At 43.1% G+C, this 21,108-nt stretch overlaps 1 protein-coding gene across 1 annotated transcript in view; it reads left to right on the forward strand.

Moving 5' to 3' along the window:
- LOC308334515 (myelin transcription factor 1-like protein) overlaps positions 1–21,108 on the forward strand; it is a gene marked incomplete at both ends in the record, with an annotated part of 83,997 nt that overhangs the window by 20,294 nt on the left and 42,595 nt on the right. Inside the window, 7 exons of the mRNA XM_080791313.1 lie at positions 8,838–8,922; positions 9,688–9,940; positions 11,224–11,398; positions 12,351–12,556; positions 14,274–14,323; positions 15,435–15,710; positions 19,758–20,165. Coding sequence (XP_080647439.1) covers positions 8,838–8,922; positions 9,688–9,940; positions 11,224–11,398; positions 12,351–12,556; positions 14,274–14,323; positions 15,435–15,710; positions 19,758–20,165 — 1,453 coding nt within the window. The remainder of the gene's footprint in view (positions 1–8,837; positions 8,923–9,687; positions 9,941–11,223; positions 11,399–12,350; positions 12,557–14,273; positions 14,324–15,434; positions 15,711–19,757; positions 20,166–21,108) is intronic.

Below are 21,108 nucleotides of genomic sequence, written 5' to 3' on the forward strand. Positions count from 1 at the left end.
ACAAAACTTTTTTCAAACTGGATTTTTTTTTTTTTAAGATACATTCAAATCAAATAGATGTATTTGTAGACACAGGTCTCAACTACCAATCTTGAGAAGGAACAGGTTTTTCGCATAACATTTCTTTCTAAAATGGGACATTTATGCACTTAATACCTGATTCATGTCAACTCCGTCAGACACACTAAAATCCCTTTTAATTGAATTTTATCATTTCAACAATAATATAAAGTCCTCAGTTATCTTATAATGGCTTTCAGTAATCAAGTTAAGTAATACAAATCTTTTAATATTATTTTGTTCCAATATCACACTATTATGAAATATCCAATTTCTCAAAACCGTCATTTCAACCTATATTTTCAATATTATAACATGAAAACCATGTAAAAAAAAAAAAAGAATCATCATTACGTATCATTTCAGTTGGTATTTCAATACATAAGCACAAAAGATTTGACAGCAAATTTTCTATTTCTTTGGAAATTAACGAAAACATCACGGGACGAACGTCTGACGGAGTTGACGAACATCTGACGGAGTTGACAAGTTTAACTGATTTAGGTTCTAGACCACCTAGGATCTTGATTCTGGTGACTAATCCCACATTTTCAAGGATGAGGAATACAGTGGTACTATTTAGATTTGCCCTGTGAACATGGCAGCCATTTTTCAAAATGGCCGCCAACTTTCTGTTATTTCCCAATAACTCAAGTTCTACACCACCTAGGATCTTGATTCTGGTGACTAATCATACATTTTCAAGGATGTGGGATACATTGGTACTATTTAGATTTGTCCTGTGACCATGGTAGACATTTTTCAAAATGGCCGCCAACTTTCTGTTATTTCCCAATAACTCAAGTTCTACACCACCTAGGATCTTGATTCTGGTGATTAATCATACAATTTCAAGGGTGAGGAATACAGTTGTACTATTTAGATTTATCCTGTGACCATGGATGGTAGACATTTTCAAAAATGGTGGACCTGCTATTATTTTACCAATTTACTCAGGGAATATTATCAGAATAATATATAATCTGTGAATACATTTCTTACCAAGAATTTTCTTCACCAATGTTTGTAAAGGTGTCTACTAACATATCCCACATTGGTTTCTATTTGACCACCCTAGGGGCATGTTTGACAGCTGCTGAAAGTTGGGTACCATCAACAACCAATATAAGGCTAAATGTTCTAAATTTCATTATGCTTTAAGTAGCATGTGGCATGTCAAACTAGGGGCTTTTCATGATTCTGGATCCATTCCAAGCATTAGTTTTGCACAAAAAACACTACGTTGGCTAAAAACGGCCATAGCCATCATCACAGATGTGATGAGGTCAGCACATGTCGGCACATTTGGGCAAGTGGCTATGGCCAAACTAGGGGGTCTATGGCCAAACTAGGGGTCAAACTCCTTGGGCTAAATTCGGTGAGGTGAACAGTGAGCAGTGAACAGTGAGCGAAAGACTGAAGACAGAAGATTTGGCTTCAGGACCATCAGGCAGGATGTGCAGACACTGAAGGCATCAGTGTCTTTCTCTGTGTCCCCAGCATGTCAACCAAAGCAATGTTACCAAATCAAAGGAGCCTTCACCTCATGTCACCTGGGGCTGGGTGAGCAATCGTATCCTGTATCTAAACTCACAACTAAATACAGACACTTGGCCAGACTGCCGTTTGAAAGGGTCAAACCCCTCATCCTGATTGGGGAAGACCACCCCACCTAATCACACCAACCGAACAAGTGAGGTTGGGGCCTCCAGGTGGGCCAGCAGCCATCTGCACAAGACTGGGCTGGACCCTGCAGGAAAGCAATCTCCAGCCAAGACAATGTAAGTTGACTATAACAGAGCCCCAGAACACAGAGCTCAGGAGAAGGATGGAGAAACACTGGCAGGAGGCCACCAAGATACAATGCCCCAGAGACCCAGAGTGTGCCACCACTGGCAGTAAGGAGATCAACTGCTGCAGCAAAGATGTCATGAAAGGCAAGTCTCCACCAAAAAAAACCCTGAACCTAATCGGGGTCACGGGGTGTCAAGAGACCAAAGTTTCTCCCCCACAGTTCCCTGCAGTGGCCAGTGAAGTCAAACTGTGCATCTGTACCTGAAAGGGGCAAGTCAAAGGCCAGAAAGCCCACCTCCTTTTAATGTCCTGTCAGTAGAAACTCAACCTGCACCTGAAATAAGCCCTTACCTCTCCCAGAGAAAGTTCATCCTTGAAAATGTAATGATTAGTCGCCAGAATCAAGATCCTTGGTGGTCTAAAACTTGAGTTATTGGTAAAATAACAGCAGGTTGGTGGTCATTTTGAAAAACAATGGCTGCCATGGTCACAGGACAAATCTAAATAGTACCACTGTATTTCTCATCTTTTAAAGTGTATGATTAGTCGCCAAAATCAAGATCCTAGGTGGTCTAAAACGTGAGTTATTGTAAAATAACAGCAGGTGGCGGCCATTTTGAAAAAAAATGGCTGCTATGGTCACAGGACAAATCTAAATATTACCAATGTACCCCACATCCTTGAAAATGTATGATTAGTCACCAGAATCAAGATCCTAGGTGGTGTAGAACTTGAGTTATTGTAAAATAACAGCAGGTGGCGGCCATTTTGAAAAATGGCTGCCATGGTCACAGGGAAAGTCTAAATTGTACCACTGTATCCCTCATCCTTGAAAATGAGGTCTTAGTCACCAGAATCAAGATCCTAGGTGGTGTAGAACTTGAGTTATTGTAAAATAACATCAGGTGGCGGCTCTTTTGTAATATGGCTGCCATGGTCACCACGAGACAAATCTGTGATGGCCCCATAGCCAAAAATGTTCCTTAAGGCATGCTCTAACTGTGTGCCAAATTAGAATACTGCCCATTATTCAAAAACAATAATTTTATTGTTTTAGGAACACTTTTGTCAACTCCGTCAGATACACGTCAACTCCGTCAGACACAAAATCTGACGGAGTTGACGTCTGACGGAGTTGACAAAATGGCATTTGTTTTCATCTTAACCCTCTTTAGTACAATGTGGCCATTTTGTTTTTGCTTAATTTTGTTAGCTAAACCTAACCCCTAAACTAAAATAATAAACATTATTTTGGAATTCTTAACAAAGATCATAAAAATGTGCAGACGGAGTTGACATGTAAAAGCTGTGACCACATTGTTATCAACATTGTTTGTTTAAAATATCAAACAATTGAATGCTTGTCAGACCAGGTACTCCACTGTTGCAACAAATATAAATGGGACTTGGAAAAGGAGTCTTCAGGCTAAATCTGTCGACAATATTTTCTGATTAATTTAAGACTTTTAAAAAAACCTGACGGAGTTGACGGAGACGTGGGACGAACATTTGATATGAGATATTTAATAGAAAATATAAATTAAAATTAACTGTGTATATTATTTGCTATGTTGTTGACAATCTACTTTAATTTAGTATGTATATTTATGTGATTGTGACAGTATTAGACACTTTTTTGGCAGTTTGAAATTGTGGCCACTTGCTGGGGACAGGCTAAATACAGGCCTTTTTGGGTACAGGGCCTGCTTTTAACTAATTCAGATGGAATATGAAAACAATTATAATGAAATTAAGGGCATAATAATACACAACTGTATTACACTTAACTTTGCAAGTGCTTTTATTTTTATGAATTTATTTATTTTTTACATAAAATAAGGCTCTTATGTGTGGGACATGTTTTTTCCACTTTTGTCCCTCATCTCAAGAATGAGTGAAATATATTGCTCATTTTATATTAAATGAAAAGTCTTATTTGATGCAACATAAAAAAACATGATTGGTTTGCCAATTTGCTTTGTTTACACATGATGTAAGTTTTCCCTCCAATGTCAATGGCGTTTAATGTTTCGATGTTTAATTCATGTCATATTTAGCGGAATTATCAGCTCCTATCGGACGTCATTCATCATGCATGCATCATCTCATACTGTTTAATTTACGTCATGTTTAGCGGAATTCAGGGGGATCGCAGAAAGGGTTACGCGACCCAGATCAGGGCTCGACAGTGCGACTAGGTACTCGCATCTGCGACTAAAAATATCACTGTGCGAGTTGTAAAATTCAATTTGTAGCACAGGTGCGACTACAGGATTTGACCATTCAATCGTGATAAAGACAAGTCTCTGTCTACAGCAAGTGCACATTCTATAGTCGTGGTTCTATACCTAAATTTATATTTCTGAACGGCGGTGTCGTTCGCCAAAAAGAGAAGAGCTACAAGCTAACAACGTTCATTTGAAGATCTGTCCCCTTTGCTCCCACCGCCCCTCCCCTCCCTGTGTTGCTGCTCCGTGCTCTTCCCTGTCAGCGGCAGACAGAAAAGAAGTCAGAGCGAACTCAACGGGATAGCATTAGCATGATAGCACAGATTCAGAAGGAATTGCTTGCAAAGTTTGTTTGTAATGTTCAAAGTTCAAACGTATCTTACTTTTAACCAAACGCGGGTGAAACAGCGTGCAGCCGTGCACGCACGCACGCGCGCGCACACACATGGAGTGGACGGATTGATGTTTATCAAAAACCACCCTTGTTTAGCGTTTGCTTACAAAAGCGTGTGCCCAGCGTAAATGATAATGCGAATGACCGAACTGGCTGGATTACCGTATTAATATCAGTCAGTCAGTCAAATCCAAGGAGAATGTTACAATACTAATTCACCATCGAGCAGCCTCTGCACTGTCTGAATGTCACACTAACATGATAGAACAGCAGGATAAAAACGGATAGCCTGTCTATCCATCCATGAGCAACATATTATCTATCTAGCTCTGGTCCATAGCTCTAATGTGTTGCACGTATTAGAGGTATGGAATGGAACAGAGCTACTATCGATCTATCTACAAAGTATTAGCATAAAACAAATTGATTATATATATTATTTGAAAACAAACATAACAATGATATGATGAATATCACTATTTTGTGATAATTGCTGAAAAGATAGTGATATAATATTTTGACATATTATTTCCATATACCTCATATCACTTCATTAAAGAAAAATCACACCCATGTTAAGTGAGGGGCGCTCTTGTCATCATACATCAGATATCATCTCATACTGGCCAATCAGAATGCCTGTTGCCTGTGATTGATTAGCTGATTTGCTCGTTTACATATGACATACATTTTCCCTTCAATGTCAATGGCGTTTAATTTATGTCATATTTAGAAGAATTTTGACGAAATTTCTCTGTTGATCGTCAATGGCTCATTTTGAGATGTGTGGGGACAAAGGCTGTATATAGGAGGGGCTAGCGCCCCTTAAAAATACATCATTTTTCATCGTGCTCCTAAAATAATTTGTGTGCTACTAGATTTTTCAACTTAGGCGCACACGTGCTACTTGGAAAAATGCTAAGCGTCGAGCCCTGACCCAGATAGGATTTGTCAATTACGTCAGAGTTCGGTGCTCTATAATTCATGTCTTGTATTAAAACATGTAAGAAGTTAAAGGAGCATTCAGTGATTTGGGTGATTTTGAAAAACCCCCGGTTTTGCCCCGGTAACGAGATGTGCACGCACTACAGTAGGGGGGGGGGGGGGGGCACGCAACATGCCAAAAAGCACGCACACCAAGGCCCGCCACCCACTCGATCATGATTGGCGGAAGGCCACTCTCTACCCTGATTGGATGAAGGCTGAGCCACCTAGTCAAAAACAAAACCCAAGGTGTTTTGACCCCAGGGGTTAAAGGAGAACTCCATGCTCGAAGGCTTTCTTACCTTGATTTGCAGTTGTTTCATATCCAAAGAAGTGGTCCAGTTGTTATTTTGTGAAGAATTGGCTATTTCCCCAACCCTATACCTACCCCACCATAAGCCCTGAATGTGGGCTATGGGGTGTTGTGCAAATTTGCTTATTTCCATCGCTCAAAAATGCAATTTTTTGGTATATATCAACTCTCCATAGTGTCAACAGTGTGACTTATTTTCAAAAGTTTTAGGCACAATTAGACAGTTTATTTTATAAGACCGCATAGTTAGTTGTGTGCCATGAACAAACATATGAATGTCCTCACCTCTACTGCCTCGCCCCACTCAGGTTCAGAAATCATTTGGACTGGCAGTCTGTGATGACTCCCCTCTTTGGATTGGCATAGACTTAGCAGGTGTGGAGCTTTGGGCACCTCTAAAGTCTGGGACGTCCTCATCCGTTTCAACTGCTTCCCCTCCCCATAGCAATGATGAACATAATAAATCCTGCTGTTATTTTTTTTTAATATAAAGTGGCAGAAATTATAAAGGGACATGCAATAATTAATGAAGGTGTTATTATGGCAGTAGAACACATAGGTGTATATACAGTAAACTAAAATAGACTAATGACAATCAAGGGGAATGTAGTTCATCCATGGGATAAAACAATATTCTGTGAGAATAAATAAATCAAATTTAGAGTACCTATATATTACACTAGAGTAAACATTATTTGATGTGTGAACCTATTGTGTGGTTCTATTATAAATAGAACTATACTCTGTCATGGCTATACCACTTACAAGCGTACACATGGAACCAAATGGACCCGTTATAGGCAAATGTTGTTCCATTTGTACACTCGGAGAGTTACATTGTGAATTAGTGACATGGAATTAGCTAAATTAATTGGGTTCTCAGAGATAGAAATGCCATTAAATTAGGGTCCGTATAGCCTAATTCATGTCAAACTGGGGCTCCTTGAAAGTAAATAGGTTGACAATCACCACTAGAGCTGCAAACATATAGCCTAGCCAATATTCTCTTATGGGGATCATTTGCATATATTTTCAAATTATTTTATTTTCAAACAGATATTCACCCACGAATATTAATACTATTACATAAAAAAAAAATCAGACCCGTCTGAACCAAGTGGCGCAACTCCCCTCTCTAAAAGCTGAATAACTCCTAATCTACGTTGATGTCCATGGTTTGGTCCATTAGCGCGATTTTCGGAGGTTTTTGCTGATAATCCGGTGGTCTAGATGGAAACATTGGTGCTTTCTAGAGCAACGATGGCTATATTTTAGCTCGCTAGCATTGACGCTAATTATCTAGCAACAACATCCACGGCACTACACACACACGCGGGTGCGTGCGCACATACTTCTGTCGTTCCAATTTCACGCATGCGCACACCACTCATGCTCATTTGACGTCGTACATCACAAACATACAAACAGCTACACGGCTGCAAGCTGGATGTAGAAGTGGTTGCACCACTTAAAAACTTTCTTAGGTTTAAAACTTCTACTTTTACAACTTTTTTTTACTTTTTAGTGTTGAGAAGTAGAATACTTTGTATTGTCTGTCCTAAACGGTAAAGGTGAGCATGGGGGAGGGTTTACCACCATTCTCAACCAGTCGTTTGTTTCATAATACTATTCATCGTAAAAAGTGCAAATGACGTCGAAATCAACCCACAAACCTTCACAACCATAAAAACAGTAGCCTCTATTAATCGATACATAAATAAATAAATAAATACATATAGGGCCAAAAAAGAAGGCTTGGTAAAGAATAACTTAAATAAATCTCCTGAAATGTACCTGTAATGTATAGTAGTCCTTGGAACAGCGTGTGGCTTTTGAATGTTGCGCTCTTTCCTTGGATTTCTTTTAGTTTTTTTTTATTTTCTCTTTGATGGTCTCTTCTCTTAACCCATTCTGAACGGGAACCCATTCTGGTGTCGGCATCATGTTATGCTTTAGCTATTGAAAAATAGCAGATCTACAAGCTCGTAGCTAGCTCTGCTATTTTTGAAAAATCGAAGAACAACTGACATTTTCAGAATCTGATCTCAGGTCAGAATGGGTTAATCAGACCCAGTGTGTGTCCAGTGGAAACCTCGTATGAATCTGATCTCAGGTCAGAATGGGTTAACCTGACTCTGCCAGATGGGATCTGGTTACTCTTTTCTCCCGTTGCATCCTTTGGTGGGTCGAAATCCTCCGGTTGGAAATGGTCACTGCAAACTGTCCAATTCCTGGTGTTATCAAGTGGAGTATTGATATCCAATCTGAGAGCTGTGAGCCAACGTTTCCCCTGATCAAGATCCAATGGCATATGCTATGAAAGCTTTTACACTTTCGTGTGGCACAGCTTCTTTTGTTTGAACAGGAAAAGCGCATTCCTTCATGTTCAGAACTAATATAAGATGATACAAACAAATCAAAAGTATACTCTCGTAGCTAATAAAGTGTGCACTGTGGCAACGGTAACTGCAGAGTGAGGAAACGTTACTCGGACGACAGTGCACGGAGCTGGGAATAAACCATCATAAACAGGGCAGCGGACCACTTCCCGGTGCGCTCCTGGGGAAGTCTCGCGCAGATGTCTCGCGAGATAGACGAGATCTCAGGTTTTACGGCTAAACCTGCTAGAACACAACAACGCCGTCACTATGCAGCAAAATGTAAACATTATCACACTGTTGACACTATGGAGAGTTGATATATACCAACAAATTGCATTTTCGAGCGATGGAAATAAGCAACATTGAAAAACACCCCATAGCCCCCATTCAGGGCTTATGGTGGGCTAGGTGGGGTAGGGGAAATAGCCAATAAGGCGTTTTTTTCACAAACTAACAACTGGACCACTTCTTTGGATATTAAACAACTGCAAATCAAGGTAAGAAAGCCTTCTAGCATGGAGTTCTCCTTTAACTGGGGACGGGGAGGAACGAACTCCTTATATGTTCAGCACACTCTATAGTAGGGAGGATTATCACAAACGAAAAACAAAATTACAAGTGATATTGGAATTCTAAGTGAAATCACTGAATATACCTTTTAAGCTGCGCTTGTTTCCATACAGGGAGTCGTTTCAAGGCCATCGGCGGCCAGTCCAAACTCACTCCCATCCAGAAAGACAACAACAACAACAACAACAACAACAACCACAACCACAGCATCGCCGGGGTCGCCGCGGGCAACTGCATCAGCATCAACCCCGGCCCCCCTGGAGGAGGGGTCGCCAACGGCAACGACCAGAGGTGGGTGTGGAGTGTCCAAAACACTGTAGTAGTTAGGGCTGCGAATCTTTAGGTGTCCCACGATTCGATTCGATTCCGATTCTTGGGGTGACGATTCGATTCAAAAACGATCTTTTTGATTTTTCCGATTCTCGATTCAAAAAAGATTTTTTCGATTCTAAAGCAGTTTTTTTTTATTTTATTAAAAACAATTAAATAGAATTTTAGCATGATCTACTCCAGTCTTCTGGCATGAAAGCAGAGTACATTTAGTACGAGTATGATTTAAACACACAAAGGTTAAATCCAAGAGTAAGAACATGTCTCATTTATTTAGCTTGCACAAATTTGAACCAGTACAAAAGTTACAAAATCTCTTCTCACTCAATACCAGAACAATACATTAGTATTAAAACAGGTGTAAAATAAATACAATTGGCAGGCTTAGCTTAGCTGGTAGTAAATGCACTATGCAGAAACCCAGGCCATAATGCATTGCATGCACAGGTACATTTGTGAAAATGAGAATCGATTCTGAATCGGACGGCATTAGAATCGCGATTCTAACTCGAATCGATTTTTTTTTACAGGCCTAGTAGTAGTAGTCAAGTTCAAAGTTCAAGTTCAAGCCATAAGTACCTGCTGCATGAACCTGTGTAACACGTAACTAATTTGGCGCCGCCCCTGTGGCAGGGAGGAGTATGAGAACTACGACGAGCTGGTGGCCACGTCCCTGCTGAACCTGGGCAAGATCGCCGAGGCCATGACGGAGTCGGACGCCAACAGCAACTCCTCCAACAGCGCCGCCGAGGATGACGAGGAGGAGGAAGAGGAAGAGGAAGAGGAGGAGGAAGATGACGAGGAGGAGGAGGAGGAGGAGGAGGAGAACGACGAGGAGGAAGAGGAGGAGGAGGAGGAGGAGGAAGAGGAGGACATGGAGAGGAAGGTGACTTCAATGATGGATTATTACAGTGTGAAATCTGCCAAAATACAACATCATGATCTGAAAAGTTTTTGTTTTATAGTCCAGTTTTAGTGTATTTTACCCATTTCGGACTGAGGCCGATTACCAGTAAGACGCGCAAACGCGGGAAGCGAACGCAGCTCGTACATATTTGGGTTTTGGACGTATAGCTGCTTTGGGGACTCCTTATATGGTTATGGCTGAGTCATGGTGACGTAATCACTCAGCTCCATATATGGGCACAAAAGCGGGACAGACTCACTGCTCACTGCGTTCGCAAAAAAAAGAAAATGCTTCTAAATCGCAATAGTTTTCTATATCAGTGGTGCTCAACTTTTTTTCCATGTCAAAGACCCCCGGAATTATCTGTATTTGGCTGCGGAACCCCGTCTGAAAAAATATGTATATCAGGGACCTCCCAGAAGCAAAGGTTTGAGTTTAAAACGTTCGCTCTGAAATAATATATATATATATTCAAAGATTTGCGCCATATTTTCACGACTTTTCAATCAAAGATAGCAGATCGAGTGCCGCGCCATGAGCTTGTAGATCTGCTATTTTTCAACAGCTGAAGTATAATAATAATAATGCTTAAAACGCCAAAAAGGGTTCCCGTCCTGAATGGGATAAATATCATATGGTTTTAGTCAAACTCAGTCGAACTGAGAAACAGGGCTTTAGTCTGCTACATCTGCTTAGATACAGTGTTGACAAGCTTAAGCTACTTAGATTGGCTATTTTGAGCATGCAAGAACCAAGTGTAAAGATCTGGCATTACAACATGCTATACAAGCTTAAAACTAAACCTACGAGCTCACAACACATCACAGTGAGCTTGTAGATCTGCTATTTTCAGCAAGTGAAAATAACAGTCATTACGACGGCAAAATACATTTCGTTCGACTAAATCAACTGTAGATTCCAGTCGACTAAAAACCTTATGATATTTGGTCGACTAAAACTCGACTAAAACAAAACATTCCAGGTGACTAAAACGTGACTGAAACTTAAATGAAAACTATTGAAGGGACTATAATGACTAATGGTGTATTTTTATGCTGTGTTCCCTATATGTAATGTTATGTAATTTATGTATTCCACTGTTTTCTGTTTCTGTGTTTCCCTGTGAGGACTGCGGTCTATTTACATTTCCATGTGACGTCCATTAATATGCATCGTCCTGTCCAAATGAACAAATAAAGTAAAAGTGAAACTAAAATCCACATTTTTCTGCCCCAAAAACAACACTGGTCCTATATCCAAAGGGCTCCTCGCTGAGCGTGGACCTGGACAGTGACGTGGTCAGGGAGACGGTGGACTCTCTGAAGCTCCTGGCCGAGGGCCACGGAGCCGCCATGCTGCCCGACGACCACCAGGAAGACCTGCGTGACCCCGCCTCCTCCTGCCGCTACCCAGAAGGCACCGGGGCGGCGACCGCGGGTATAAGAGAGCGCCACAGAGTAATAAAATGATAGAGACCGAACCGGAGAGTTTACCAAATTATTATGATAGACGGGCACACGCTTCCACTTTGGAATTCATCAACTTAAGAACAGCAGGTGCGAACAATTGGGCACTTTAAGAACACATCATGCATTTGACTAGACCTCTCTTAGGAATTCTCGTAGGAAGAAATGTAAGAACACATTTTAGGAACTTATTGGCGCATGAGGCCCAATGTTTGGAACTATAGCTCATAGGCACCCGCTTTGCGGCGAGTTTAAATAGTGTCAACACACAGGTCTTTTGAGGAAGCAATCGGATTGGTTTAAGAATAGTGTAGCTGTGCTGCTCTCCCCCAGAGCAGAGCCGACTGGGTTGCCATGCTAGCGACTTTCCTGGAACAATTTTAGGTCGTATAGTGGCTACGTCTGTCATGGTTTTTTTTAAGGGTAACTGTCGTATAATCACAATATTATACTCAAGGGGTCGTGCTTTATTACCATCTCCGCCATCGCCGTCTCGCAGGGTTAATGGCACTTCTGCACTGCTTACAGAACTCGACGCAAGCGTGCCATTAATGCCGGTAAAGCACACCCTCTCGTGTGATATTGCTTAACTACACGATCGCCATGACTGCAATTATTTGAGATAATAAGTCGTGCAAATGTATATACGATACAAATACTATCAACATTGAGTGACTGCAGTTTCTTCCGGGAAGCACCCTATGATCCGACGGACCATTGCTCCGAAGGAGCATTGGTCCGAGGTGCGCTGGTGGTCGGGAGAGGGTGGGTGGTTAGGTTTAGGTGTGCTGCCCCGGGGGAGGTTAGGGTTAGGGTGAGGGTTTGAGGTAGGTTGTCGATCGGACCAATGGACCGTCGGCATATTGACGCGGACCCGTTTCTTCCAGCAGTGATTTCTGTTTTCTTCCCACCACTGGCGACAGGTAACCGCGGCGAGGACCGTGGGCGCCCCCACCAGGCCAACGGGCGCGGCTGCGGCGCCCGGGGGGGCGGGGCGGAGGAGGAAAGCGAGGAGGAGGAGGAGGAGGAGGAGGAGGTGTGCCTCAGCAGTCTGGAGTGTCTGAGGAACCAGTGCTTCGACCTGGCGCGCAAACTCCAGCAAACCCCGCCCCCTGCCGGCAGCGCCAGCGTCTCTGAGCGCGCTCATACGGCTCATCCTGCCCTACACCACCAACACCACCACCACCATCAACAACACCACCAACACCACCACCTCCAACCCCCCGGCGAACAGCAACAACACATGTCCAGGTATGCCCGCCGTTTGTTCCCCATCGCGCCCCATTTAAAGCCTATTCATAGTCTGGATTTTCGGTGGTGAGGTGACCACTGCTCCGGTGGTGAGCTGACCACCTGCTCCGGTGGTGAGCTGACCACCGGAGCGGAAATAACGTTGAGCGGTGGTGAGTAAAAACAGAGAGAAGGGCTGGGGCGGCGGCGGTGGTTCACCACAGCTCTTGACGTCATGTTGTAGTTCGGTGGTCACCTCACCACCGAAAATCCAGACTATACGTATGAGCCTTTAGGCTTCGCCGCGCGATGCCGTCGCGTGACGAATGCCAGGGGGTCATCGCCATGTTGTCCTTGTGGCGGACATTTTTTGTCAACGTCCCATTTTTTTGCCACGGACATACGAAATGAACTGGACAATAATATGACCAGAAACACACAGATAGATAGCCCATAACATGTCTGTAACTCGGAATGTGTTCCAATGGAACCAATAGGACCCTCAGGGGGTCCATTTGGTTCCATTTGAACACCCTCAGAGTTAAGGGGGTCTCTTCAAAATACAACATTTCATAACCACTAGTTGGACTCCTAACGTTTCCATAGTGTCATGATATATAATTGTCATACTGATTCTGAAGACAACCTGGAAACTTGGCATTCAGTAAGTTTGATTGAAAATATAATCACGGTGTATAAAGCAGTTTTTTCAAGCCTCCATATTTATGTCGGACTCCAGGAGAGCTGTCCTTGGTGGATATTCTGTCATCCAAATTTCAGATTTAATTTGTGCTCGTTTCAATGATAATAACGTGTGTAGCGAGTGTGTGTGTGTGTGTGTGTGTGTGTTTGTGTGTGTGTGTGTGTGTGTGTGTGTGTGTGTGTGTGTGTGTGTGTGTGTGTGTTTGTGTGTGTGTGTGTTTGGGGGGGGGGGGGGGGGGGCACCTGGAACTGGGGTTTATGCTAACAGCTAGCCGCAATTATAGAGTTTTAATTGTGGGTAAAACAGAAAATCTGAAGTTTTCTACAGACAAGACCAAGTCTTTGCATACGGACATGTTGGCGACCATAGACAATCTGCATGACTTGCCTATTAGCATATGCCCTGCACACTGAAGATGCTAGGATTCACGTGGTTGAGATTGTCTGAATCACAAGTCTGAAGTCTGTGGTTCATCTGTGGTTGGTCTATTATTCATACAAGCATGTCTATGGTCATGGAGCGTGGGTCATGACCGAAAGAATACGTTTGTGGATACAAGCGGCCGAGATGAGTTTTCTCCGACGTGTGGCCGGCAACTCGATATGGTGAGAAGTTCACGCAAGGTCACGCGAGAGAGACTCGGAGTAGAGTTGCTGCTTTTCTTCGCTTCGGGAAGGAACCAGCTCAACCACCGCCAGGGGGTGCTAGAGATAGTTCAGCAACCACCATTCTATTTGGTTGTAGAAGAAGAGTGCCTCCTTGTCTGCCCAAAAAAAAGCAATGGTGAAGGTGGTCACGCTGATCGGACAAATCACTGGCTAAGCGTCTTTAGAAGCATTAATATTTTAGATGCGCGGTCACGGGGAGTTGAAATTGAATACCCTTCCTTTTTTTCAATGCATTGTGCCCGAAGGGAAGGCAATCGAACATGGAGCTGCCGATCGACGAGAGCTTTGATATGCGGTAAGCCAACTTTATAGGTTTATCATTAAATAAAGCGCTAAAAATAACAGCGCTTCGTTGGCGACTCTGGATTTTTGAGCGCAAATCTTCTCTTCTGGCTGTCACACATGTTCAGATCATCCGCGGCCCCCATTTGGGGGTCATTCATGGCATGAAAAAAAGTCATAGTCTTTTGAATGATTTTCATTTCGTTTAGTTTTGTCACATTTTAGTCACCTGGAAGGTTTTTAGTCGACTAAATATCACAAGATTTTACTCGACTAACAATCTAGAGTGGCCACATTTAGCCCAAGGTGCAAAACACACAAAAAAGGGGGCTTTTACATGCCTGTCAAGCTTTTGACAGGCATTTTTGGCCTATTCGCGGCCGCCTATACTAAAAAGCATATACTGTGTTGCTGCTGGGCATGATTGTGTGGTGGCCCGCCGCACAATCATGCATATTTGGGAGAACACTGCCTCGTTCATTTAATTCGAACATATAGGCCTACAATATCAAAGACAAATCATTGAACATTACAGTAAATCATGGAAAAAAAATGACTATGAAACATGATATCCTCCTGTCCCAGCCTGTGTGAATTCTGGTCTAGCGCGGGTGGTGGCCAAAGACAGCTGGTGGATGCTATTGGTTCACCCATTTGAGTAACATTTGAGTTACATTTGAGAATGTACAAATGGAACCAAATGCTTGGATTTGATTGCTGATGTTTGGTAGGCTGAGGCCGGTCGATGTATCGTAATGATGATCTATGTATGGTGATGTGTGATAATAAGAGCGCACCTCACTTCACACAAGGGTGATATTTTTTATCATTGTAAATAAATAGCCAATAATATAGGCTATTCATTTCCCTTGACTCTTGACTCTTTTTGATACAGAGACAGTGGAGGTGAAATAAGGACGTGTCATGTTCAGGACACATGCACAAATCTACATCACGTGTGACGTCAGAAAATATATCCGGTCAACCCATATAAAGAGTGAAAATGAGTTTTGTCCTGAGCGTGTTAGTGCTGCTGTTTTATTTTCAGAGACACGAGGTCAACATCGGACGAATCTTCCAAGAACAGCAGAACTATATTGCGTGCCGTCACAATCCATGTGTAGCAAAAGCTTTGAAAATGACCCGGGCATCCTGGAAGGTGCTGACTCCTCCCAGACTCAGACTCAGAGCCACAACGACCTCTTCTGCCAAATGTCGAGGAATGGACAGATCATCTCAGCAGCCTGTCAGCCAATCAGCGGCTCTCTAACCAGCCAGAAGAAAGAAGACAGATCTAGATCCTACAACCATCAGCAGTTTACCGAGACGTTAACTCAACCAGGAGGAGTGAAGACACGACAGCCATCTTACACTGGAAAGAAACCCCACGCCTGCAATCGGTGTGAAAAGAGTTTCAGTCGCTTAAGTGAACTGAAGGCTCACGAGCGCTTCCACACCGGAGAAAAACCATTCCACTGTAAACAGTGTGGCAGGAGTTTCAGACAGTTATGTAATCTGAAGACACACCAGCGTATCCACACCGGAGAAAAACCTTTCATGTGTACGCAGTGTGACAGGAGTTTCAGTCAGTTGGGTAGTCTAAAGACACACCAGTTCATCCACACCGGGGAAACACCTTTCATCTGTAAACAGTGTGACAAGAGTTTCAGTCAGTCGGGCAGTCTGAATAAACACCAGTTTATCCACACTGGGGAAAAACCTTTCATTTGTACACAGTGCGACAAGAGCTTCTGCCGGATAGACACTCTGAAGACACACCAGCTTATCCACAGTGGAGAGAAACCGTTCCAATGTCAACAGTGTGACAGGCGTTTCAGTCAGTTAGGCAGTCTAAAGACACACCAGCGCATCCACACCGGAGAAAAGCCCTTCAGCTGTAAACAGTGTGTCAAACGTTTCAGCCAGTTAGGTAGTCTGAGGTATCACCAGCGAACAACATTCCACTGTAGTCAGTGAAGCGTTTTGGTGTGAGGGCACCTGAAGACACACACACATGCTGTATCTCCACCCTGGAGAACAACCTGTGGAGGTAGAGCAGGGCCTCAGAAGGTAGAGCGGCCACTTCATGGGGAATGGAAGACTGGACTATAGTTGGTTTTATTTATTTTTTGAAGGGCGCTAGTAGCCCCTCCTATATATGGCTTTCGTCCACAGAAAATGTCCGCAACACAAACCTTAAATGCCATTCACAATGACGGAAGAATTCACGTCATCTTATTGTCCCCACACGTCTCATATTTTGTCATCGACAATGAAAGGATAAAACTTTGGTCAAATGTCCGGGGTGAATTTGAATGAGTATTGGAACGTGATGGGTAACGTTTCAGCTGTTAAAATGCAAAACGTATAGGCCTACAGAACAGTCAGCCAAGTCTATGGACATTCACGTTTGTTTAGGGCACTAAATAATGACATAAGACGTGATGTGGCCAATATATACAGTGGGCGCCCATCACTTCACAAGTGTGATTTTTGTGTGACACAAGTGTGATTTTTTTTCCTATATACAGCTTTTGTCCCCAAAACGTCTCAGTATTTGCCATTGACAATGAAAGGAGCAATTAGGTCAAATGTCCGCCAACTATGCAACACAAAGCGCCCCTCACTTCACACGGGTGTGATTTCCCCCCCCCCCCCCATCATTTTTAGATCTGTAAATAAACTAGAGTGGTGCCCGTCGGGCACTGGCCTACTTGGAACGATGCAAGTTGGAAATGCATGGCACCCATTTTTACTTGTGCAAGTAATAGTTTTCGTCCAGGACGATGTTTGATGCGTATGCGCCGTCCCAGCGTATGACGTATAAGGACTACTTGTGCCTGATACGGCAGTGGTGCCAGATTACATACATGTATACATGGGGGCATTACCTTTAATCCTCCCGACACTAAAACATATCGTCCTTACGTCACCATCGAAAACCAATTACACTCTGGCATTGGGTCCTTTAATCCACATCTTTATTACGTCATAATTGAGAGCTAGTTATACCAGTTATACGCTGACGTCATATGCTGGCACGATACATACGCATCAAACGGGGCGCAAAGTAACCACAGTAATCAACGTACAAATTACATATACAAACAGTAGCCTATACATAGAGGCATTTCCTTAAATCTACCCGAAACTGATCGACATGTACGTCACCATCGAAAGCCGTCGCTTTTACCATACTTCACAATACTACTTGTTTACCTCCAAAAACTAGGTACGTAGCTAATAGCTAAACCTAATAGTTCAATATTTCAAACGTTCTTTCACAGAGAAGCTGAGATTTGACAGTTTGTAGCGGTCGACAGTACTTGCGCACTCTGCTTGCGCACTAGTAGGCCTACTTGTGTGCAACAAGCAAGTAGGCACTCGACAGAGTGCAGTTCTAGTTATGTCTGCGTCCATTGTATGCCCATATATGGAGTTCTTTGTCAGGCATGCCCAAATACGGAGACTGTGCAGATGTCAGAACAACATTGTGATGTCAGAACTAGGGGTGTCCAACCGATAACCGTTAGCCGGTTAGCCGATAAGAAATTGGTAACCGACAACCAGGGTTGTCCCGATCAGATCGGGTGATCGGAAATCGGCTCTGATCACATGATTTTCAAAAGATCGGAATCGGGGGAAAAATATTGGATTTTTAATTGTCTAATATAAATCTCAAAGACAAATGTATAAGCAATGAGATTTTGTAAAAAACTGTTGTGTTTATGCTAGTTGTTTTCCCTATGGTCCCAGTCAGAGATCATCAAACAACGACTAGTCACACTCAGAGGCGTGAAAAACACCTATGATGGAAACAAAGAAAAAGCAACCCCCGCTATGCAAGTTTGTGCACTGCAGCAGCCATCGGGCTTTCGCCAAGCTTTGGTCAAATTAACTACCATTGCATCTCTGTATGCATTTATAATTGTATTGTACCGACGGCACGGGACGGTGGCCATTGCGCTGTCTGTGTGCGGGACGGTATTTACGTACATGAACTGGCTACTAAGGCTGGGAGCTATACACATAATCTGTCCTATGTGTATAGCTCCCAGCCTTATATATAAGGATTATATTTGGGTTATTTGTTTCATGGTTGTTTTGTTTGTACAGTCATGTTTGTGTATAGTTTCATGTTACAAGGTGGACCACAATGGAAACAAGCAAAGGCTTTTTTGTGTCTAAGTCCATTTGCCATTTTTTTAAAGTGATGTAATTTTCTGTACATTTTCTTAAACTGACAATAAAGTCATCTATCTATCTATCTATCTATCTATCTATCTATCTATCTATCTATCTATCTATCTATCTATCTATCTACTGCAGACAACCTGGCTGGTAGCTAAACTAAACGATGCGTTGGAGGAGGCTACGTGGACTCACTCGCGCCTCCTCCACGCTATGATATTGGGGAGGAAGCGAGAGTGAATCCACCGTTATAATATGGCCAAAGCCAGGCTAGAGGCTTGGGGACTGAAATTGTGTTCAAACCTTTTTTGTCTGCTTCACTTTGGTCGCGCAGGTCAGCGTTTGTAAAAACTAAGAAAAATAAGGCCCCCCTTCGCTCACTCTTGACCGGGTGGTCATGCAAGACCTGTGGCTGAGCTGTCTTCTCCCTCCCTCGAGTGGTGGATTATATTATTGATATAATAGATATAAAAAAGTACACAGTATAATTTAACATTGGAGGTGTAACCACATGGAATAAAAATGGAATGGATAAAAATAGCAAATTTCTTTCCTTAACCGGCAAGGCCTGATGGTAACCGGTTAATAAACAGCCCTAGTCAGAAAAGGCGGCTATCCGACAGCCTTGACACCGGTCATTGCACTCCCTGTGGTGGTGTGGAATGCGTGTGTTCAAATATTGAAGTCGGTAGGGCGAACTGTTCTCAAGTGACGTGTATTACAGACGTACGTAATCACGTACGTATACATACACACACTTATATTACATTATTATGTTCAGCTTTTAATTCATCTGGCATTCTCAGTTGCTGCAGATGTCAGAACATCATGTGATGTCAGAACAGGTCAGCTCCATATAATGGAGATATAGGGGTGACCAGGTCCAGAGCCCGGGCAGAGGCTTGCATGCTGGTACTGGACAACGGCCTATCCGACGGACTCGATACCGGGCACTGCACCACTCCCTGTGGTGGTGTTACACGCGCATGTGTGAACCTTTTTCCACATTGCAGTTGGTGGAGGTGTAATAAGAACGTGTCATGTTCAGGACGACACATGCACAAACTGCAGTTGTGTGGCTGTACAAATCGACATTGTTAGCAATTGTGCGTGACGTCAGAAAGGATGTCCGGTCAACCCATATAAAGAGTGAAAATGAGTTTAGACACCCATTTTGTCTGAGCGTGTTAGTGCTGTTGGACGAATCTTCCAAGAACAACAGAACTATATTCCATGCCATCACAATCCATGTGTAGCAAAAGCTTTGACCCTGTCCCAGACATCCAGGAAGGTGCTGACTCCTCCCAGACTCAGGTTTTCTGTTTCGAGTGTCCATACGTGAAGAAGAGCCACAACGACCTCTACTGCCAAATGTCGAGGAATGGACAGATCATCTCAGCAGCCTGTCAGCCAATCAGCGGCTCTATAACCAGCCAGAAGAAAGAAGACAGATCTAGATCCTACAACCATCAGCAGTTTACCGAGACGTTAACTCAACCAGGAGGAGTGAAGACACGACAGCCATCTTACACAGGAAAGAATCCCCACGCTTGTAAACAGTGTGATAAGAGTTTTAGTTACTTAAGTGAACTGAAGACTCACGAGCGCTTCCACACCGGAGAAAAACCATTCCACTGTAAACAGTGTGACACGAGTTTCGGCCAGTTAGGTCATCTGAAGATACACCAGCGTATCCACACTGGAGAAAAACCATTCCACTGTAAACAGTGTGACAAGAGTTTCAGTCAGTTAGGTCACCTGAAGATACACCAGCGTATCCACACTGGGGAAAAACCATTTGTTTGTAAACAGTGCGACAAGAGTTTCAGTCATTTAGGTAATCTGAAGACACACCACCTTATCCACACTGGAGAAAAACCTTTCGTTTGTAAACAGTGCAACAAGAGTTTCAATCATTTAACTACTCTGAAGACACACCAGCGTATTCACACTGGGGAAAAACCATTCCACTGTAAACTATGTGACAAGAGCTTCACCACTTTGGCCTATCTGAAGACACACCGGCGTATTCACACTGGGGAAAAGCCATTCATTTGTATAGAGTGTGACAAGCGCTTCTGCCGGATAGATATGCTGAAGACACACCGACTCATCCACAGCAGAGAGAAAGCGTTTCACTGTAAACAATGCGACAAGTTTAGGTGATCTGAGGAAACACCAGCGAACAACATTCCACTGACAAACAGTGACATGTCTCGTGGAGGAGAGACAGCGAGTGCATTTTCCGGCAACGGCACGAGCCGCGGCAGGCAGTAGTGTTTCACGTGGGAGGACACTCTAACCCAGCGGCAGTACCCCCCGGGCACTGCGGCAGTTAGCGGCAGTTTACCGGCTACTGCCGAACGAACCGAGACCCCCCGCGGCAGCTATTGCTCTTTCTTGCACGCTTTATTCTTTGTTTGCTGTGGCTCCAATTTCACCAAACACCCACAAAAAAACTGAACATAATCTACTGTTCACATAAAGTGTACCTAACTGCAAGGAAAACATGCATATATATGTTACTATTTTTAAAATATATATATCATCATCATACATCATCTCATGAACAACTGAATTTATGTGATTGATTGGTTAAACTTGCGT

This window comes from Protomyctophum bolini (genome assembly GCF_963924005.1).
Source record: "Protomyctophum bolini genome assembly, chromosome: 19".
NCBI lineage: Eukaryota > Metazoa > Chordata > Actinopteri > Myctophiformes > Myctophidae > Protomyctophum > Protomyctophum bolini.